Below are 21,042 nucleotides of genomic sequence, written 5' to 3' on the forward strand. Positions count from 1 at the left end.
GAAAGTTTTGGAATACCGAGAACCATAACATAAAAGGATATGGTCGCTAATACTCGTTTATTCGTTACTTTCTCGTGTCTGTGGTGCCAGGAGACTAATGGTTCCGCATAGCTCAGACTGAGAACTGATGTCCATTTTGGAAGGGAACTCTTCCCTTTTTTTTCTTCTTTTTTTTCGTTCATGGGCTGAAACTCCCAAGGCTTTTACGAATGACCGTTTTTACCCCGCCATTTAGGCAGCCATACGCCGCTTTCGGAGGAAGCATGCTGGGTATTTTCGTGTTTCTATAACCCACCGAACTCTGACATGGATTACAGGATCTTTTCCTTGCGCACTTGGTCTTGTGCTTGCGTGTACACGGAAAGGGGAATAAGGCACTAGCAGGTCTGCACATTAGTTGACCTGGAAGATCAGAAAAATCACCCTTATCCCACAAGGGGGTCGTGGCCGGTATTTGAACTCACGACCTTCCGATTAGGAGGCCGATGTCTTATCCACTAGGCCACAGCGCCCTTAATTAATTTATCGTCTTGATTACAAATCAAAATTATCTCCATACAACATGCACATGTATGTTATACGACCAAAAGCACATCGCCGTGCATTTCATTTGACCTGGAAGCTTGCGTTTGCGGATAGTGAGCGTCCGAAAATTGCACTGTCATCGATGATTATTGGCTTTTCTAGGCCTTACATACTCTTTTTTTCCTTTATGTACATACTTGAAGCACGACACTATTTGAATATTTTGAAACATTTCGTGCCGCTCTAGTTGTTGGCACTGAGCCATACAATTTATCAACCATTTCTTTCATTTTTTTTTGTCAGGGGGGGGGGGGGGGGCGGCGAGGTGGGGTTGACACTGGAATGAGTTTAAGAATTTTCCGACACTGAGACAATTCCAAAACTGTCCACTTCATTCTTGAAATGCCCTTGCTTAGCTCAGAACAACTGTATCATGTGTAACTCTTTGCTCCTTAATTCAACTGCCTTTATCGAGATTATATGAAATATTGAAAGTGTGGCGGATAAGGAAATGTAAGGGAACCAACTCGGCTTGTGGCAAGAACTAGAATGCCGTTTGTGTAACCGCGATTATTCTGGGATCCCTGCGATACAGCTCTAAACAATAGCTCCGTTGAGCTGTAAAAACATATACGGACGCAAAGCAACAAAAACAGAAGAATTACAAGACTAAACAAACTATGAAAGGAATCCCTGTAAGAGTGAGAAAATGTCATCTCCCCTAGTCCTCCAATCCTTTTCTTACATCAAAACAAAAACAGAAGAATTACAAGACTAAACAGAATGTGTAAGGAATCCCTGTAAAAGCCAGAAAAAAATTCATCTCTCTCAGTCCTCCAATCCTTTTCTTACATCAAAACAAAAACAGAAGAATTACAAGACTAAACAGAATGTGTAAGGAATCCCTGTAAAAGCGAGACAATTCTCTCAGTCCTTCTCCAACCCTTTTCTTACATCACCTGCAAACTGTCGTTCCAATATCGCCCCCCCCCCCCCCCCCCCCCCCCCCCACTTTCACCACTATCCTCGCCATGTCACAGTTTCGTCACGTCACTATCCCACGCAGCTCATATCCCCCCAACCCCACCTCTACCCTCACTACCCCTACCCCCGCTTCAAGATTACAAAACAAAGAAAAGAAAGATAAGAAGAAAAGAAACTCAATCTGACTTCATTGTGGGCGCGAAAAACACTCGTGAGCGAGGGATCGACATCTTTCAGCACGTTACAAACGTACAGTTGAACAACGCGCAGAAACAGGCCGCCCTGACCCGACAGCTGTTGGCAAGGAAGAAAACAACAGACTCGCACAGTCTTCATTTACTTGTTGGTACCGAGCGCTTGTAAACAGAGATCGAAAGACCGGCTACTTTTAAAGACACAGTTTGTCCCGTGAACACAGATCGGTTCATTCACTATCTCAGAGATTCTCGGATAAGACTAGCCTACCACTTGCACACACACCAAAAACCAACACCCTGACTGCTTTCTGCGTGTGCAGACTTGGGTGTGTGTTTTTTCTTCAGCAGATTGACAGAACTGTCAGTTACAAAATGTATTCCCCGACAAAATTCGCACTCTGCTCAGATAGGTATCAGGCTATTGAGTTTTAGTATGCAGGGCTCCCGACGGACGCCCCTCCTAGTGCGTCCCGGGACCCCCATTTTCAATTTTTAGAGGGTCCATGGACCCCAACTGCAGAATTTCAGAGGGTCCTAAGGGTCCAAAAGCCGAAAGGTCCCAGTGTACTTATAAAGCATTAATGGTATCTACGGTAGGCCTACGCACGATAAAGGAAATTTAGTGCGTCCCAGGACCAACTCTTTTAAAGTCTAGTGCGTCACGGGACCCCCTCCATAAATTTCTAGTACGTGTTTTCGGCTTCCAGTGCGTATAGGACGCAGGGACGCGCACTATGGGGAGCCCTGAGTATGAGTCTAAAATGAAAGGATGTCTTTATTATTGTAAAAGCCTGATGGAAGAGATCCGTGGCGGTGCAGACAAATGTACATGTTCCTTTGCTAAGGAAGGAAGGTATAGATCTTGAACTTGCTATAACAGGACATGACCTTTGTGTACACGCTCAAGTATTTTTTTAGAAGAAAGAACAAGTTGTGTGTGCTCCAGGCATAAGACGGGATAGCGTGTTCTGTCTTGCAGTCTGTAAAACTTGCGGGAAAGTGATATGTCTGGAATAGCCTAACTTGACAAAAAGTGTTTGAATACTTTACCGGATTGACGCTGTTTTCTCTCTGTTAGTTTGTCAGCGCAGATGACATTGACTGATGGCCTTTTTTTATACTGAGGCTTGAAATGGATTTGATTTATAGTTGATAATTAGTGACATTCTACGCGTCCTTATATGTTTTTGTGTCTCCGTATTTCTACCAGGCCACTTGTTTTCCCTCCTTCCTTCCTTCCTTCCAACCTTCCTTCAATCCTTCCTTCCTTCCTAACTCCTTCCTAATTCCTTCATTCATTCCTTCCGTTCATTATTTCGTTCTTTCCATCTTTCTTCCGTTCCTCCGCGCCGCGCTTTCCTTCTTTTAATCTTTCTGTGTTCTTCCTGTCTGTCGTCGTGGCTACACACTATTTGATTAATCTTTTCAGAAATGTGGAGCCATTATATTTTGTCCTTTTATTTTCCAGGCGTCATTATGGAACGCCATGCACGGACCTCGTCCGTCGTACTCCTGATGTGCCTGTGCACGACGTCATCCTTCATGACGTCATCATCCGTGACGTCACCAGGCTTTGACGTTGAGAAGTTGAGCGGCATCATCGAGACGAGTCATCGATGTCGAAAAAGCCACAATCCTGGAATAGCGGTGTCGGTAGTCAAGAACGGGCACACGCTGCTGTCACGTGGTTATGGCGTCACCAGTCCCAATGGCAACACAAGAGTCACGGCCAACACGAGATTCAACGTGGCTTCTCTCACCAAGGCCGTCACTGCCGCCCTGCTGGTCAAGGTCATGGAGGAGAGTGGAAGGTCATTGCAGTCATTTGCTTTTTTCTGTTAATTTTTTTCTGTCTTTCTTTAATTCTTTTTACGGTATCATTCTTCCTCTCTTCCGTTTCCTCTTTAATCTTTTGCAAATCTTCAGTTGTGACGCCATCATAACGGCCATAAGCAATCAGCAGTTAAGAGCATCTCCTGTGTGGTGAGTATTTCAACTGTGCGCCTATCGCTATCTAGGCTTAATTATTCCATGAGTTTTGTAACCAGCACCACTTGTAAGACTTATCGCATGAAGTGCTCAGAAACACTGCTCTACGAGTGCACGCGTATACGTATTTGGCCATGATGTGTCAGTTGTGGGGCCCCGGGCCACCCCCCTAATGAGCCAACAGCGGTAACATTATTATGCGTGTCTGTAGAACCACAAGCAGTAGTCCCGATTGTAAATAAGTCAGGTCAGTCTCGACCGCGGCTTATTTTGGTCCGGTAGAGAACAAACAACTTGGTTGCCAGACAAAAACATCTTTTGGCGAACTCACTTTGCCTTTGGTTGCGAGACGGGGTGGGGGTCTGGAGTGTTGGTGGAGAGGAGAGGGGGGGGTGTTGCAAAGCTTGGAAAAGCTTAGACGTATAAAGAGAGGGGGAAAACATATTCAGGCGGCTAAAGAAAATGTCGTGAGTTCAGTATAATCCCCGCATAAAAACATTTCCCAACGCAACAATAGTAGGCGAGGTCTTGTGTTATGTGTGCACACTGCGGCCTGGCGGGGTGAGGAAGGTTGTTTTTAGGATCAGTGTCCTATTCTGCAAGTCTGCAAGTCTGCTTGTCTGTCTGTCCGTCTGTTTGTCTGTCTGTCTTTTTCGTCCTTATCAGTGACTGTTTGTGTCAGTGTGTGTGTGTGTGTGTGTGTTTGTGTGTCATCCTGACCTCAGGTCAAAATGAGTTCGGCTCATTCTCTCCCTGACAGGATGCCTTGAGTTTCCTGGTCTGGCAAGGAAACCGATTCTTTTTACATATTTAGAGCTTTTTGTAATGTGTTATGGATGTAAGCAGATTCGCGATCGTCGATAATGAATTTTCATGGTGTTTTGTAATTTTTAGATTACAGAGGAATTTTTATTTTAGACAGTTTCAAGCGAGCTATTTTTCGCGGATGTATTTACTGTGCAAACAACTCTAAATATGGCATAAGTGTCACGTGATAATCAACCGTTTGGATTCGTCGCTCGCTGGAGCAGACGATTTTTTTGACAGTTATGCAACCATATATTACGGTCTCCTTCTGGCAGCAGTCCCAAAATTTCGACTTGTTTTAACCTTAGAACGATGTCTTTATCATAACTGTGAAGAACAGAACGGAGATCACTGTCGAAGTCGGCCAATCTGCAATCATTTTCGTCTCGCGAACACTGCTCGTGAACAACATATGGGAGATCACTCTGTGTTCTGGTTTTGATAGATTCGCGTAGGACTGTCGCGTCCGGTCAGAGAGACAACTGACGATAGCCGTGGAGCGAGGATTATCAGAATGGTGTGTGTGTGTGTGGGTGTGTGTGTGTGTGTGTGTTTTTTTTAGCGTTTGTGCGTGCACGCTAGTGTGTGTGAGTGTGTCTGCATGGCCTTTGCGTGTGTGTGTTTGATTGAGTACTTGTCTGTCTGTGTTTTTGTCTCTGTCTTTGTCTCTGTCTTTGTCTTTGTCAGCTTTGGCAGCTAACCCCTGGTCTGTGATGCTCTACTCGGTGGGGTAAAGATGAGTGTGTGTGTGTGTGTGTGTACGTGCATGCGTGCGTGGGTGCGTGCGTGCGTGCGTGTGTGTCTTTGCGTTTGTGCGTGCACGCTAGTGTGTGTGAATGTGTCTGGGCCTTTGCTTTGCGTGTGTGTGTTTGATTGAGTACTTGTCCATCTATGTTTTTGTCTCTGTCTCTGTCTCTGTCTCTGTCTCTGTCTTTGTCTTTGTCTTTGTGTCTGTCTGTGTGTGTGGTTTTGTGAAGGTTTCCGTCAGGGCGTGTTGGTGTCTGTCACAACACGAGCCGCGGCCATTATTTTATCCCCCTTTTTACGTGCCGCTTGTTTACCTGCAGGGGGGTATTTGGTTTTGTTTATTATGCAATTTTCTCGACACGTTTATACCAGCCACCCCGTTTTGTTTTTGCTTTCACGAACACAAGACCTTTCTCAACCTTTTTCTCACCGTAACCATTACCTCCCTCCCTCCCTTCATTACCCCTCCCCCCTCACCCCACCCTTTCTTTCCCACCCCTTCCCCCTTCTCTTCCTCTATCGCCGTTACTTTTTTCCTTTCCGTCCTCTAATGCCCCTCCCCCCTGCCCCCCCCCCCCCCCCCTCCTCCTCCACTCCTCTTCTTCCCAACAATGTCTAACCTTTACTTTCTCCTTTCTCACCCCCATACCCCTCCAAAACTTTCCTCCTTCGCTCCAAAATTGACGTCTTCATTTGGTAGACGTGTAGCAAGCCAGAGGGAGACAGTCGTAACATCATTTTGGGCTAGTCAGGTAGTTACGGCACCGGCGGGAACGGGTGATAACGTTATTTTGGAACGTTCTCTTCGGCTTGAGCCTTCTCCCTGCCGCTTCTGAGAGAGTACGCTAATACGGGTTTGGGATTGGGTGGGTTTGGATATGTTTGATCCTTGGTAAGTGAGTTTAAGGGCTCGGTCGCTGCAGCAGGTGTGGTTTTATGTTCGAGCTTGCACGATTACCGAGGTTCTGACCAGCTTTATATGCCATTACGTGATCGGTGAAACTTACAATTTGAATTTAGTTCAGAGTTTGGCTAAAAACAAATATCCGAGAAAAAGCCGTGTTCGTTCGTTCTTTCAAGAAAAGAAAGGACTCTCTCTCTCTCTCTCTCTCTCTCTCTCTCTCTCTCTCTCTCTCTCTCTCTCTCTCTCTCTCTCTCTCTCTCTCTCTCTCTCTCTCTCTCTCTCTCTCTCTCTCTCTCTCTCTCTCTCTCTCTCTCTCTCTCCCTTGCCACCAATACGTTACGTCACTATACGTATCCAGCATTTTTTTGTTTTCCAAGAAACTGATAAAACACGCACTTGTCAAACGCTGTTAACACCAAAGCAAATTGAGTCACTCCTCAGCATCCAGTGCAAGATAATGGGGAAAATTCGTGTTCCATGGTCCCAATGCTGCCGGTGCTGTCGGTTCCCAAAATTTCGAAGACACTCACACATATTTCGTGAATGCTTCAAAAAGACGTGAGTCGATAAATAGTGATTTATTTCGTACTGGGTTTCGAAGGGAACAAAACGTTCCATAAGTTACACTTTCTTGTTTTGTAGATTAGCATTTAGGCATTGAAGTATGGGAAATTAGTCGGTAAAAGCAGACAGTACAAACCTGGGAATACACGGTCCACACAAATATCAAAAGAGAGATCGGTACCTTTTTTTTTACTTTTTTACTTTTTGTGTTGTTGTTTTTTGCTTTTTTTTCTAAGCTAAAGCCCATCACCTATATATAGATTGAGATTCATTTACAGAGCGTGCGATAAGCAATCAACACAAACAGTCATCAAATGGACTGATATTTGTACAATGAACGAAAGCTGAATTCAGTAAAACAATTCAGTAAAAAAAAAAGAAATGTTCCCGCTCAAACTCTCTTTAAGACGTCTTCCCCCATACTAAACCCATACCTTCCTCCATTTTCCACATAAAAACACCCTGTTGTGTATTCTACAGGTACACACCTAAAGCGATGGAAAGAATGTCTGGCTTCAATAAAAATCACTTGATAAAACTCAGCTGCACAACCCGCCTACAGGCACTCTGCCATTGCATCGTTCCTCGCCGAATGCTTGGTGATGCTTTTAACTTGATTAACCGGGATGATTTTATTGAAATCTTGGCAGTGAGACCAGCCTTGGGCGACTTAGAAAGCGTTTTGCTGGAACGTCTTTGTTTTAACTTGTTTGTCTTTCGTTATCAGTGACGTTTTGCTCCAAACATCCAGGGCGAAGTTCTACTGACATGGCCCGAAATTCTCTGTGTCCGCAATGCTTGCTTGTTGCGGCATCGGCATCTCCGTCTCTCTTTCTTTGTCTCTGTCTCTGTGTGTGAGATACAATTATTACACTCCCCATTTGGGGAAAGGTATGTTTCGGACTATGATTGTGTGTGTGTGTGTGTGTGTGTGTGTGTGTGTGTGTGTGTGTGTGTGTGTGTGCGTCTGTCTATCTGTGTGTCTGTGCGTGTTCGTGCGTCCCTGTCTGTCTGTCTGTCTGTGTGTGTGTCTGTGCGTGTTCGTGCGTGCATGTGCGTGTGTGTGTGTGTGTGTGTGAGCGTGTTAGTAGGTGTGTGGTTTTGTTGTCGGGAAAAACTGAAGAAAAATAGTATTTCCTGATTAGCCCATTGTTTCGATGAGATCTACTTGCACTGACACTCGTTTCATATTCCGGTGGTCTGGATTTTTTCAGCACCAGACGGAAACAGTCGTATCTTTCAGCGTTTACATTTACGACAGAAAGACGAGGGCAGCCTCTCATCAACTGCCGAGCGTTACATAATCTCACTCTTAAAACTACATCAAAACACTTTTACGGCAAAATAGCACACAGCGATATATACGCCTGCGTGGAGGTACGCACAGAAAGACAAGCAGATATTTAAAGGCACAGTCCTTCCTGTGTAAACAGTTCCGGGGCCGAGGTCTTGTCGATTTCGCAATTGAAAGAGGTTTACGCATGGAGTTATGAACACGTAACGTAAAGCCTATCGCATTTCGAAGCTCCGCAAATTTGTAACTTGGTGATCACGTCGCATGCTTAGTGATTTTCCTAAACGGGATAATGTGTTACCCTTTTCGCCGGTTTTTACATTTAGTCAAGTTTTGACTAAATGTTTTAACATAGAGGGGGAATCGAGACGAGGGTCGTGGTGTATGTGTCTGTGTGTGTGTGTCTGTCTGTCTGTCTGTCTGTCTGTCTGTCTGTGCGTGTGTGTGTAGAGCGATTCAGACCAAACTACTGGACCGATCTTTATGAAATTTGACATGAGAGTTCCTGGGAATGATATCCCCGGACGTTTTTTTCTTTTTTTCGATAAATACCTTTGATGACGTCATATCCGGTTTTTGTAAAGGTTGAGGCGGCACTGTCACACCCTCATTCCAAGCAATCTTCGACGAAGGCCGGACTTCCGTATTGCATTTCAGCTTGGTGGCTTAAAAATTAATTAATGACTTTGGTCATTAAAAATCTGAACATTGTAAAAAAAAATAAAAATTTATAAAACGATCCAAATTTACGTTCATCTTATTCTTCATCATTTCCTGATTCCAAAAACATATAAATATGTTATATTTGGATTAAAAACAAGCTCTGAAAATTAAAAATATAAAAATTATGATCAAAATTAATTTTTCGAAATCAATTTAAAAACACTTTCATCTTATTCCTTGTCGGTTCCTGATTCCAAAAACATATAGATATGATATGTTTGGATTGAAAACACGCTCAGAAAGTTAAAACGAAGAGAGGTACAGAAAAGCGTGCTATCCTTCTCAGCGCAACTACTACCCCGCTCTTCTTGTCAATTTCACTGCCTTTGCCACGAGCGGTGGACTCACGATGCTACGAGTATACGGTCTTGCTGAAAAATTGCATTGCGTTCAGTTTCATTCTGTGAGTTCGACAGCTTGACTAAATGTTGTATTTTCCCCTTACGCGACTTGTTTCGTTTAACGCGGTCCTTACCGGCCTGGCCAACACGGCATGGGGAAAAGCGAAAACCATGTTTTGAGGTTACGTTGTTCGCAGGCTCTGCCGCTACGTATTCGTCAAGACCTCGGCCACTGCTCACTATCTCACATCTGCTCAGGCGTTTTCTTCTTCTTCTTCGGCGTTCCAGGATTTTTGGCCTCAGGTCAGACTTCAAGTTTTGTAGCTTGAATAAAGCTAGTGGTCAGGATCAGGGAGTCTTTGGTGCCCCAGAGTTGCTCCTGCAGTGTGGCACCTTGGGGCCTGTGATCTGATCATTTGTTCTGGCTTCCTGGTGGAGCGGGCAGGTCTGCAGGATGTGCTCCGGGGTCTGTGGGCCTGTTTCGCACGGGCAGTTCGGTGTGTGCGACAGACCAAGGCGGTGCATGTGGGCACGCAGTCGACAGTGTCCAGTCCGTAGGCGGAAGAGGATGGTCTGCTGATGGCGCTGTAGGTTGGGCATCTGATCATCAGATGGCAGGCTGTGTTGGGCATTCCAGGTGGTTTGGTAGTGTCTTTTCACCAGGGTTTTGGCTTCACTGTAAGAGACTGTTGGTCTTGTCTGCTCCAGATGGCTGCCAGTCTTGGCCAGTCTGTCCGCTTCCTCGTTCCCTGAGAGGCCACAGTGAGCAGGGATCCACTGGACAGCGACGTTTGTGCTCTGGGAGAGAGTACAAAGAAGACGCAGACCATCTAATCCCTCCATTTGGTCACATACCAAAAACTGATCAGCACCCTGGCTGCTTCCTGTGTAGAGTTGGAATTTGTTGATGAATGCATCCGAGATAAGAATTTGGTGTTTTTTTAACCCCACTCTGCTCACATGGCAGAGGGTGTATGTGTCACTGGGAGTATGTGTCCATTTGGAGGGATGGCCTTCTTCCGCGTATAAACCTAGCCAATTCTGAGATGGCGAGCCGAATTACACTGGATGGACTAGTACTGTGCTTTTAAATCCTGCACTGGTCCCCTTATGCACACGGGTCAGACAAGCACACACACACACACACACACGAGCACTTAAACACACACACACACACACACACACTCACACACACACACACTCACACACACACTGGCACACACACACATACACACATACACACACATTCCTCGTTACCCCACCGAGTAGAGTATCACAGACCTGGGGTTCACACACACACACACACACACACACACACACTCCTCGTTACCCCACCGAGTTGACGGTATCACAGACCCGGGGTTAGCTGCCACACAAGTCGTAGCGGCGCAGACTGTGTAAACTATGAGACTTTACGACTTCTCCGTTCAAAGCAGATGTTTATCTCGTGGCCCTGGCAAAAGTTATACGCTTACACCTGATCCATGGCAGCAAGAGTGCAGACGAACAGGACGTATGTCTGTCGTGAAAGGAAGATGGGTAACGGAATAAAGGTTTATTGTGCCAAAGGCGCCTGGTTTTGGATGTGGGAGAGGCCGAGGGTAAGATGCGACAGCGATTCGGCAGCTTAGGGCCGTATCGGGATCTGAGGTTTTTTTCTGGGTTCCGGAAGCCTCCCTCCCCTCTCCACCCCCGCGCGGCAAATGTTTGTTTTTCTCTTAAAGACAAAATTATTCAAAATACTCCTTTTAAAGTCTAAATTTCTCAGACCTCCAGGCTTCCTGGCCCTTGTATCCCTGCCTCATTCTGGGAAGCCCTCCCCTTTTGTACACTAGATCCAGCCCTGCAGCATTCGAAGACAGTGGATGTCTGCTAAACGAGTCCGTTTACTGAATTAGCGATATGTCGTATGGTCTGACTTTGATGACTGTGAGAAGTAAAATCCAGTGCAAAACGTCCTCTCGAATTTGAACTCAAAATAAGAACAACATTTTACGTTAGACTGTTTTCATGGAAAACTCTGAATCTTAGCCATCAGATGTCAAAAATGGGTCGCCATTATAGCGTTTACAGTGTTCTAAAAAGTCTTCGGTTCAAGACATCTCGAGTCTCTTGCTCTCTCTCGACCTCAAGCGGCCAATGCCCCGCAACCACACCCCACACCCCACCTACATCGAAATAGTTTGATTGTTTTCAGGCGAAAGGCTTCTCCATCCAAGACAAGAACTCCAAACAAACACCAAAGTAAATTTAAGCGTGAATTTTGCAGGTACAACTTATCCACACCAGTTCGAGAAATCCTGGGCCCGTACTTCCGGTTTGAAGATGACCTGCGCACTGAGCACGCCACGGTGGAGGACCTGCTGTCACACAAAATGGCCATCCCTGGCAACAGTCGTATGCGTTTTGACTCCACGCTCACCAGGAAAACTGTAGTGGAGTAAGTGTGAGATGGACAGACTTCTCTTTCTGTTTCCCTCTCTTCTTTTCATACATTTTTTGTTCCGTGCTGCTTTTGTTTTTTGTTTTGTTTGTTTGTTATTTAGTCCTGAAGAAGCCTCTATAGGTGAACATTTGATTGAGTTTTGTATGTGCTGTCCTTGTATTCATGAGTACAACATTATTTTGTTTTTCAACTCTTGTTTGTTTCCTGAACATGTTGTAGCATATGTTATTACCCAATGTTAAGGGTACGCTTGTGTACGGTTCCAAATGTCATATTTGTATGCATGTGACGACACTGTAATAGTCGATTTTCGGAAATAACTCCGTCGGGTTTGTATGCCGCCGGGTTTTAAACGAGTGAATACACTTGTTTTTTCTCTGAAAAAATATCTTCACACGTGCTCCTTTCCACGTGTTTCCGACACACCCCTCGCTAGTGTTTGGCCCCTCCAATGTTTGTCCGAGTAAAAAGCAAAGTTATTCACTCTTTCACAACCCATACAAACCCGACAGAGTTATTTTCAGGATTCGTCTATTGTACGTTCTGTTTTAGCACGATTCCTTCTCCTGTAAGCGGGCATGTTTACCACCAGTTCAACTCAGTTGAAAAGAATGTACACGCCAAAACCTAACAGCCTTCAGGGCCGGACTAGGCGAAGAGGAGGGGGGGGGTTGCCAGTGGTGGCCCAGGGGGATGTCCCCCCTGGCGGCAGGGGCGGATCAGTTCATTTTATGGGTGTTTTTTTTCAAAAGTATATTGTGAAGATATGGGTGTGAAGGCGCGAAGCGCCGAGCCGACGGCGCGAAGCGCCGAGCTTGCTAGGGGGGTCCGGGGGCATGCCCCCCCGGAAAATTTTGAAAAAAAGGATGCAAAATGGTGCAATCTGGTGCATTCTGAGGATGATCATTACCAGTTTCAGGCAGCAGATTTTGTCACTGATTAATACCCCAAAAATTGAAACTCAATGTAAAATAAAGAAATGCATACTTCATTCAATATTTTTATTTTTTGGCTGGGGGGGGGGTCCGGAAACCCTAGAAACCCCCCCCCCCCCCCCCTCGTTGTGGGGGTCAGGGGGCGAAGCCCCCTGAAGCTGATGGGTAGGTCATATTCTGAGATAGGAAAATGGTCGCTCCTTGCATGAAACGGCATAAAATAAGCAATAATAAAAAAAATTAAATAAGTAAGGTACATGTTTAGGCTAGGGGGGGGGTTGCGCAACCCCCATAACCCCCCCGGTAGTCCGGCCCTGGCCTTGCTGCTTCCTGTGCCGGGTGTGGATTTTAGTAACTGGTGTAACGTCAATGTCAACCTGCTCGTCCCCAGGGGAGGTAATCATCCTGCTGCATATCAAAGGGCAATACACAGCAGTTGTTTCCCTTGTCAGAGTATCGGGGGTTTTTTCCTCGTCGCAAAATACCGTGCCTCACACGTACAGTGACAGTCAAGGGGTATGAAACGATTTACACTGAAGTGTTTAAAGACAAAAGAAGCGGAGGAAAATTAGGCTTGGATATAGGTTGATCTAAGTGTTTATGCCTATGACAGCAAAACACTTCGACAGACCACTGAGTCCGTTTTGAATTGCAGATCATTGCTGCATTTTTGTGAAAAGCCTGTAGTCTTTTCGTTTTACTTCGCAGAGGGTGTTTTTTTAACACAAAAAGCTAATTGATTACCCACTCCGAATGAAAACCAATACAAGGAATGCAAGCATAGGTCATGAAATGTAAATTGCTGAGTTCGTCATCTTTGTCAGGTATCTTCATAAGAAGGTTAATCTCCAGAGCTGGACTCCAGAAGAAACCATGTTAATATGTTTCTCCATTTGACTCCGACATTTTAACCAAACAAATGGATTTCATCAATAAATACGTTTTCCACATACATATATTTTGTTGGCCTGTAGAGAAAGAATTAGAAATAATTGCACATAATGATAGTTTACGTTCAGTACATTTCAAGCATTTCAAAATACATCATGGAACATGCCAGAATTTAGTTACTAACATGAAGAAAAAAAGTATAGGGCCTACTTTTTAGTGTTATTGAATAGCTGTATCATTATCTATATGGAGGACCGGCACGGTTGGCCTAGTGGTAAGGCGTCCGCCCCGTGATCGGGAGGTCGTGGGTTCGAACCCCGGCCGGGTCATACCTAAGACTTTAAAATTGGCAATCTAGTGGCTGCTCCGCCTGGCGTCTGGCATTATGGGGTTAGTGCGAGGACTGGTTGGTCCGGTGTCAGAATAATGTGACTGGGTGAGACATGAAGCCTGTGCTGCGACTTCTGTCTTGTGTGTGGCGCACGTTATATGTCAAACCAGCACCGCCCTTCGTGGTCGGCTGGGCGTTAAGCAAACAAACAAACAAAAAAATATATATGAAGAATAAATGACAAAAGTAAAGAGAATACATTTTAGTGCACTTTAAATATTCGCTAAAATTATTTTAAAGGACTGAGAATGCATGTCACAAAATTGACCTCAGCTCTGTAAAACGACCCACGATCTTACACCGGCAATCTGAGAGGATATAAATTTAAATACATGATGGCGTCATATTTGTCTAGGTTCCGAACTAAGTTCTCGGTCGGTCTCCACAAAACTTTTCTTCTCTCTAGCTTTTTTGCGACGGATGGTAGGTTCATTTCGAGAACAGTTCACCCGTGTTGCAACCATGATTTCTTTAACACAGATTCTTCCATACACTGGCACTTAGGGGTTTTCTGCGCACTTTGGGTGTCTATTGTAGTAAGCTGTCGTTCTAAACTGCTTTGTTTATGGCCATAAGTGCTATGTCTATTATGCGCAGCTATGTGCGGGGCACTTTCTTTTGTGTTATGTTTTTGTCGACGCACCTGTCATATAATTAATCATTATTATCTTTGTGTTTCTGGCGCGCGCGCGCGTGTGTGTATGTGTGCGGGTGTGTGTGTGCGTGTGTGTGTGTGTGTGTTTGTGTTTGTGTGTGTGTGTGTGTGTGTGTGTGTGTGTGTGTGTGTGTGTGTGTGTGTGTGTGCGTGCGTGTGTGCGTGTGTGTGTGTGTGTGTGTGTGTGCGTGTCTGTGTTTGTCTGTACATGATGTGTGTCTGTGTGTGAGTTTGGTTGAGCTGTTTTCTCACGCACCTGTCGTGTCATCATTCATAGCACTCAATACGTGTCTGATTATTTTTCTTCGTTATGCGTGAGTTTGTTTGTCTGTCTGTCTGTTAGTTTGCACTGTTTTGATAAACTCCCTCCTAAAAATGGACAGGATTAGGACAGCTAGCTGTAAAAATGAGGATTAAATGTTTCATAAGAATATTCTTTCTTGTTGCTGGGTTTTTTATTTCTTTTTTTTATTCTGAATTTTTGAATTTGTGTGCAGTCGAGTTCGGCACCTCAAATCGTACGACACGTTCCGAACCACCTACATCTACAGCAACATTATGTACGGGTTGGCGTCGCGCATGACGGAAGTGGTGGGCAGGGGACGCTGGGAAAGCCTGGTACGAAGCCATTTTTTCCAGCCTCTGGGAATGAGGCGCTCCACGTTCTCCACAGAGGCCGACCTGAACGACTCGGACACTGCCAAGCCTTATGTGCTCTACAAGGGGAACTTGAGACCTATTTCCTATGATTTACCTAAGTAAGTTTGTGAAGCCTAATAACAATTTGGCGAAGTCGACTTCTCGAAGTGTACTTCACGAAGCTCGCTGCACGAAGTTTGGGCACTGAATTTTCGGTACAAAGACTTCACACAGTCAACTTCGGGCTCAATTAAATTAAGGACAGCCTTAAGCTAGTGTGAAAAACTGTCGTGTTTGTTGAAACTGTGAGTTGAAAATGAGAGTTTGTAAGCGTGAGGAGGAAAGGGATGTAATATGTGGGCCTATTAAACACTTCTAGTGAAGAACGAACATAGAGAATACTACATGTACATGGCTTGCTGTGTCGTACCAGATTTACACGAGTTGTTTTTGTGAAATATTCAACCTGACGGCTTCTCGTGTGGAAGAAAAACCGGCACGGTTGGCCTAGTGGTAAGGCGTCCGCCCCGTGATCGGGAGGTCGTGGGTTCGAACCCCGGCCGGGTCATATCTAAGACTTTTTAAAAAAAATGGCAATCTAGTGGTTGCTCCGCCTGGCGTCTGGCATTATGGGGTTAGTGCTAGGACTGGTTGGTCCGGTGTCAGAATAATGTGACTGGGTGAGACATGAAGCCTGTGCTGCGACTTCTGTCTTGTATGTGGCGCACGTTATATGTCAAAGCAGCACCGCCCTGATATGGCCCTTCGTGGTCGGCTGGGCGTTAAGCAAACAAACAAACAAAAAAGTGTGGAAGAAAACGCCTGTCACACGACTAAGTCTGTATAGCAGGTACTGTCTACCCGTCCGTTCCATCCTTCTGGTTATCCCTCTGCGCACTGCATTTATTTGAATATTAAGTTTATTGTTGCCATTGAATACTATGCATATCTGTTATCACGTAGTGAATTGTTCACGCTTTGTTTAACTCTGACACTGACAGGCTATACGGAGAACTGGTGGGGTCAGGAGCATTCATCTCCACTGCGAACGACATGGCCAAGTGGATGAACTTTCACCTCTACGGCGGGGTCAACGCCCAGGGTCAACGAGTCATGGGTCAGGCCAGTGTGGAGGAACTCCACAAGCCACGGACGGCGATGCCAAAGTCGTCGATGCCGTTGTTCATGCAGCCTGACATCCCTGTCACTACCAGCTTTGACATCTACGCTCTGGGCTGGTGGACCGGTTACTACAGAGGTATGAGAGACTTTGATACCTGGGCGACTAATACATCGGACTTGCTTGAATAATAAAGCGCACAGGAGTCATTATTATCGTTTCCATTTTTGTGTAGACCAACGACTAAAATCATAAGTGCGGATGTGCTTTTCCCCCTTATTTACAAGTCCGAGGGCATGGTAGGTCAGTTGGTAGAGCACTGGACTTATGAGCCTTGGGTCACGGGTTCGAACTCACGCACACCTGAGAAGCGCGACTCTTCTTGCTGCTAGCTTTCCACTTGGAGGACGTTACCCAAATTTCCCAGCAAAGGGATAATGAAGCAAGTAAAATCAAATAAAATGAAGCTGGAACGCCATTTGCAGTATTTTGTTGTTGTCAAAGCAGCACATTTATGATGTTGACAATTTAATCAAATCACCTGAGCGATTGTTTAACGCACTCTTTTCTTTTTGCCAGGCTACCCAATCCTGGGTCACTCAGGCGCATCCTACGGCTACCGCGCCTTCGTCATTCTGGTTCCGTCCCTGAAGACCGGAGTGTTCGTGGTGATGAACGGCGATGACCGCAGCTACTCCTACAGGGGGCCTCTCCTCAACCTCATCCTGGACAACGTGCTGGGCGTCACGCCCTGGGTGGACACCAACACGCTCTGCACTTTCCCCTCCCCCTGGCACAACGTCAGCAGTGCACCCCCTCCACCCTACGACGCCGGCAGGCCTCTGGCTCACAACCTGTCGGCGTACTTGGGAGTCTACGAAAACCCGGCCTACGGGAGACTCGAGATCAGGCTCGTGGAAGATCGATCCAGCCGGAGAAGGGCGAGGATGTACAGCAGCAAGAAGGCTTCAAAGTCCAGGCAGTCGTTCACTCGTAGGAATAGAGCTCTCCCGCCAGGGTCAATTTCGCTTAGGAATCACGCTTCACCGAGGTTGGCTCTAATTTTCGGGTTTGCCCGCTGGGACTTGATTCCTCTCGTGCCAAAGTACGCGGCCTTGAACTCTGAGGTCAGCTCCAGGGCGGATTTTCCCGAATACTTTTACGGTGTGGGAAGAGGAGTTACTGCTTACCTGGATTACGCCCCTTTCATCATCCATCCTCCTTCCACAGGAAGTGACGTTATTGAAGAACTCAGTGCATCTGCGTTTGAGAAAAGACTTCCGCCCGTTTTTAAAAGGGTCTATCCCGGAAGTAATGATTCAGAATCGCACGTGATCACAAAAACATCTGCTTCCATGATTTTGTGCTTGTTTTTGTCTCTTATTCTCAGGTAACATCAGTCATTCTCAATGTCTTTTCTCTCATATCTAGTTTAATGGCAGCGAAAAACATTTCCAGTATCTGAAAATGTCTTTGTCCTTAATAGCTGAACTCTCTGGACAGTTGATTGGACGGAGAAAGTGAGTTTTAGCTTACCGAAACAACTGGATTATTATGCAATTTAAATGGATTGATATGGCTTTCCGGTGGGCCTGCCAGATGTACATAATCTGCTGTGAAATGTGTGTGGATTTGTGAGTGTGCGTGTGTGTGTGTGTGTGTGTGTATGTGTGTGTGTGTGTGTGTGTGTGTGTGTGTGTGTGTGTGTGTGTGTGTGTGTGTAGAAATAAAAAAAAATTGTCAAGATATCCTTCCACATCTCATTTGCTGAACACATGTAAGAGTAATTAGCACTTTATTAATATTGGGTTGCATTTTTGGGGGGTCACCCTGTATTTGAATTACAATTCATCAGTTTTGTAAAAGTGAGTAAAGTCTTCCATGACAATGAACCAAACTCAGCTGCTGGAAATCAAGTCAATGTTGTTGTCGGTCCTACCGCCTATGGTCGACACTAAGTTGCTTAATGCATGTTAAAGAATTGGCATTAAAATATACAATATGGAAATAAAAATTAATTTCTGACTATGTGATGATGTGTAGAGAGTGCATAGCGTTTTTAATGTTCCTTATTTTATTAAATGATTCCGACATTGTAATACTGTGCCGGGTATTTTTTAAGCTTTTTTTTCTCCCTCAAGCATCCTAAAGCTGTCAGAAAGATATTTTTACGAAAAACGCTGTCAACTTACATGCCACATGGTGAAACCCTCAGCGACCTGACGACATTAACTTACACGTAATACAGCTGGGATTATCCCCCAAGCGCATTGAAGCCATCAACTCAACACACACAACAAGGCTTTTCTCTTAGAGCTTTGAAGCCGACCCTGAACGTGTGGCTGACAGCGAAGTAGACGAAGAAATCAGCACTGGAGCTTAGCGCTACCAGGAAGGGAGTGACGACTTTCAGCACCCCGGGCAAGTTGGGCTCCGAGACGAGCAACGCGGGGAAGGCTTGCTCCACCACCGTGTAACATGGAGCGGGCAAGGCGAACAGCAGGAACACGAAGGAGTAGACCAGGACCAGCTTGACGGAACGCATCATGTGCAGCCGACGACGGCGAGTGCTGCCGCCCTGCTGGCCCTCGCCTTCAATCCCCGCTGCAACCATCTGGCGAGAGTGGCGCACGAGGAAGGCGAAGAGCCAGATGTTGGAGGCCAGAATAAGCGGGAACGGGACTATCCGGAACAGGACGTTGTTGATGAAGAGCAGCTGAGGGTTGACCTCTGTGCGGAAGTGCTGGATGAACTGGTCGTACGTGGTGTTAGCGTTTCCCTCGCTGGAAAGACCCCCGTCGAACCTGAAGGTGAGTCCAGGGATCGTTAGCGTGAAGACGAGGACGGTGACGACAGTGGAGACGATCTTGGGATGGTGGAGCGGGTTGCGTGACACCTTGCTCATGGAGTAGACGAGCGTCACGCAGCGGTCCACGTTCATGAGGGATGTGATGACGAAGATGGCGTGACGCGAGCCCATGAGGATGATGAAGCTGAGGTACATGACGACGTAGTGACCGATCAGGGGGATGAAGGTGATGTTGTCGTGCACGAACTCCACCACGAACACCGGCAGGCTGATGACGAGGCACACGATGTCCAGCAAGAGCAGGATCTTCATGTAGCTGTTGCTGACCGACACGGGCATCCTGTGGAAAACCAGCAGCGAGGGCACGTTGAGCGCGATGCCCGTGACGGCCACCACGATGGACAGGACGGGCACCACTGTGGCGACTTCTCGTACTGTCCTCATGCTGATGGTTCCCCTCTTGTCTGATGCGTTGTCTGTAGGTCTGGTGGTGCTCACTATCTCTGGCTTTGTTGCATTCTCTACAGTGCCAGGGGTACTTACAATCTCTGGCTTCGTGTTGGTGGTACTGACAATCTCTGGGTTCGTTGCATTGTCTGCAGTGCTAGTACTACTCACAATTTCTGGGTTCGTTGCATTGTCTGTGGGGCTGGTGGTACTCACAATCTCTGGCTTCGCTGCATTGTTTGCAATCGACGCAAAGAGAAGTGACGACCAGAAGAAGACGGACATGCAGGAGGGTACTGCCATTTTGCTATTTTGCAATTTTTCTCCTCTCACATTCTTACATAAGCGTGTCCACCTGCGTGTCCACCTGATGACCAAATTCAGATTAAAAACGTAGGTCGAATGTTGTTGTTGTTGTTGTTGTGGATATCGTTGTTGCTTTACAGTGAGATGTAATTACGTCCCTTTTCCGTTTCAAAAATATTTGAGGCGGTACTGTGGCGGCCGCATATCCCCATCCTCGTCGTTGTCGCTCCTGAGAGTTCCCACTTTTGAAACTCACGTGGAAACGTGCTGCACAGAACGTGACTCTCTCATCCGAATGGTAAAATTAGATGTACGAACTTTTTCAATCACCCCCACCATAAAGGCAGCCGTACCATTCTGTCAGTCTTTGGCGGGGGGGGGGGGGGGGGGGGGGGGGATTCGAGATAATCAACTCTTTCAGCGGCGATCCTCAGATGATGTTGAATCAAAAGCCACAACTTTCTACAATCCTTTTGATCTTCTTTTTCAAAGACTATCACTGGTCTTTCCTCATTATAAAGGCGTAACGTTTTTCTCACAAAGACACAGAAGACGAAATGGAAAGTTCTAAATAAAATCCATTGCAGACAGGTGAAAGACATCCATGCACCCAGTAATTAATTAAATCCAATCACAAGAAGAGTACAACTGCCCATTCTCCACGGGCAAACGTTAACGTTCAACCAGAGACACCAGCAAAACAATATCCCAAAATAAAGTTACCTTTTGCAAAAACAAATTATTTATTTCGACAGATAATTCTTTTTTTTTCTTTGTTTGTCCTGTTCAGACTATGTGTGTATGCGTGCGTGCGTGCGTACGGTGTGTGTGGGTGTGTTGTATGTGTGGGCGTGTGTGTGTGTGGACGTGTGTGTGTGTGTGTGGTTGTGCTTGGTTGTGCTTGGTTGTGACATGTGTGTGAATGTCTGTGTGTGGGTGGGTGTGTTTTCTGGTTGTTGTTGCACTTTGTTGTCTTTTTTTTTTAAATCAGATTCACACAAATGATATAGTTAAATAACTAAGTTTTCCTAGATCCATAGATATATCGTCTTCATGTATTTGAGGTTTAAAATGTGTTTTAAATGAAGAAAATGTTGGTTGGAAAACACTTTTGAACTGTCGATTTAAGTGCAAAAACGACTGAACTGAAGGTGTGTTTTTTTTATTTAAATTAAAACATAAATTATTGAGGGTATGTCGTTGTGCTTTTCCTTCTTGGTTTGTTGATATATGATATTTGAATGACGTTTTTTTGCGTTTAAAAAAAAGCTAACACGTCATTATAATAAAATGTGGCGATTGCATTTTTTCTGCGATTTCTTTCAAAT

The 21,042-nt window shown here is 45.6% G+C and overlaps 2 protein-coding genes across 2 annotated transcripts in view; one reads left to right on the forward strand and one right to left on the reverse strand.

Annotated features, from left to right (window-relative positions):
- Window positions 1-20,902, forward strand: part of LOC138977344 (uncharacterized) — a 25,487-nt gene extending 4,585 nt beyond the window's left edge. The window contains exons 2-6 of the mRNA XM_070350250.1: window positions 3,175-3,517; window positions 11,345-11,515; window positions 14,891-15,151; window positions 16,034-16,290; window positions 16,732-20,902. Of these exons, the coding sequence (XP_070206351.1) occupies window positions 3,183-3,517; window positions 11,345-11,515; window positions 14,891-15,151; window positions 16,034-16,290; window positions 16,732-17,546 (1,839 nt within the window). The 5' untranslated portion in view covers window positions 3,175-3,182 and the 3' untranslated portion in view covers window positions 17,547-20,902. The remainder of the gene's footprint in view (window positions 1-3,174; window positions 3,518-11,344; window positions 11,516-14,890; window positions 15,152-16,033; window positions 16,291-16,731) is intronic.
- On the reverse strand, window positions 18,437-19,711 carry LOC138946366 (neuropeptide CCHamide-2 receptor-like). The gene has a single exon (XM_070317971.1). It carries the CDS (start codon window positions 19,709-19,711, stop codon window positions 18,437-18,439), a length of 1,275 nt encoding a protein of 424 aa, XP_070174072.1.
- Window positions 20,903-21,042: the final 140 nt, after the last annotated feature.

Source organism: Littorina saxatilis, linkage group LG1 (assembly GCF_037325665.1).
Source record: "Littorina saxatilis isolate snail1 linkage group LG1, US_GU_Lsax_2.0, whole genome shotgun sequence".
Lineage (NCBI taxonomy): Eukaryota > Metazoa > Mollusca > Gastropoda > Littorinimorpha > Littorinidae > Littorina > Littorina saxatilis.

Coding starts and splice junctions, on each gene's coding strand:
- LOC138946366 (XM_070317971.1), bottom strand. CDS start 19,711: ATGGCAGTACCCTCCTGCATGTCCGTCTTCTTCTGGTCGTCACTTCTC.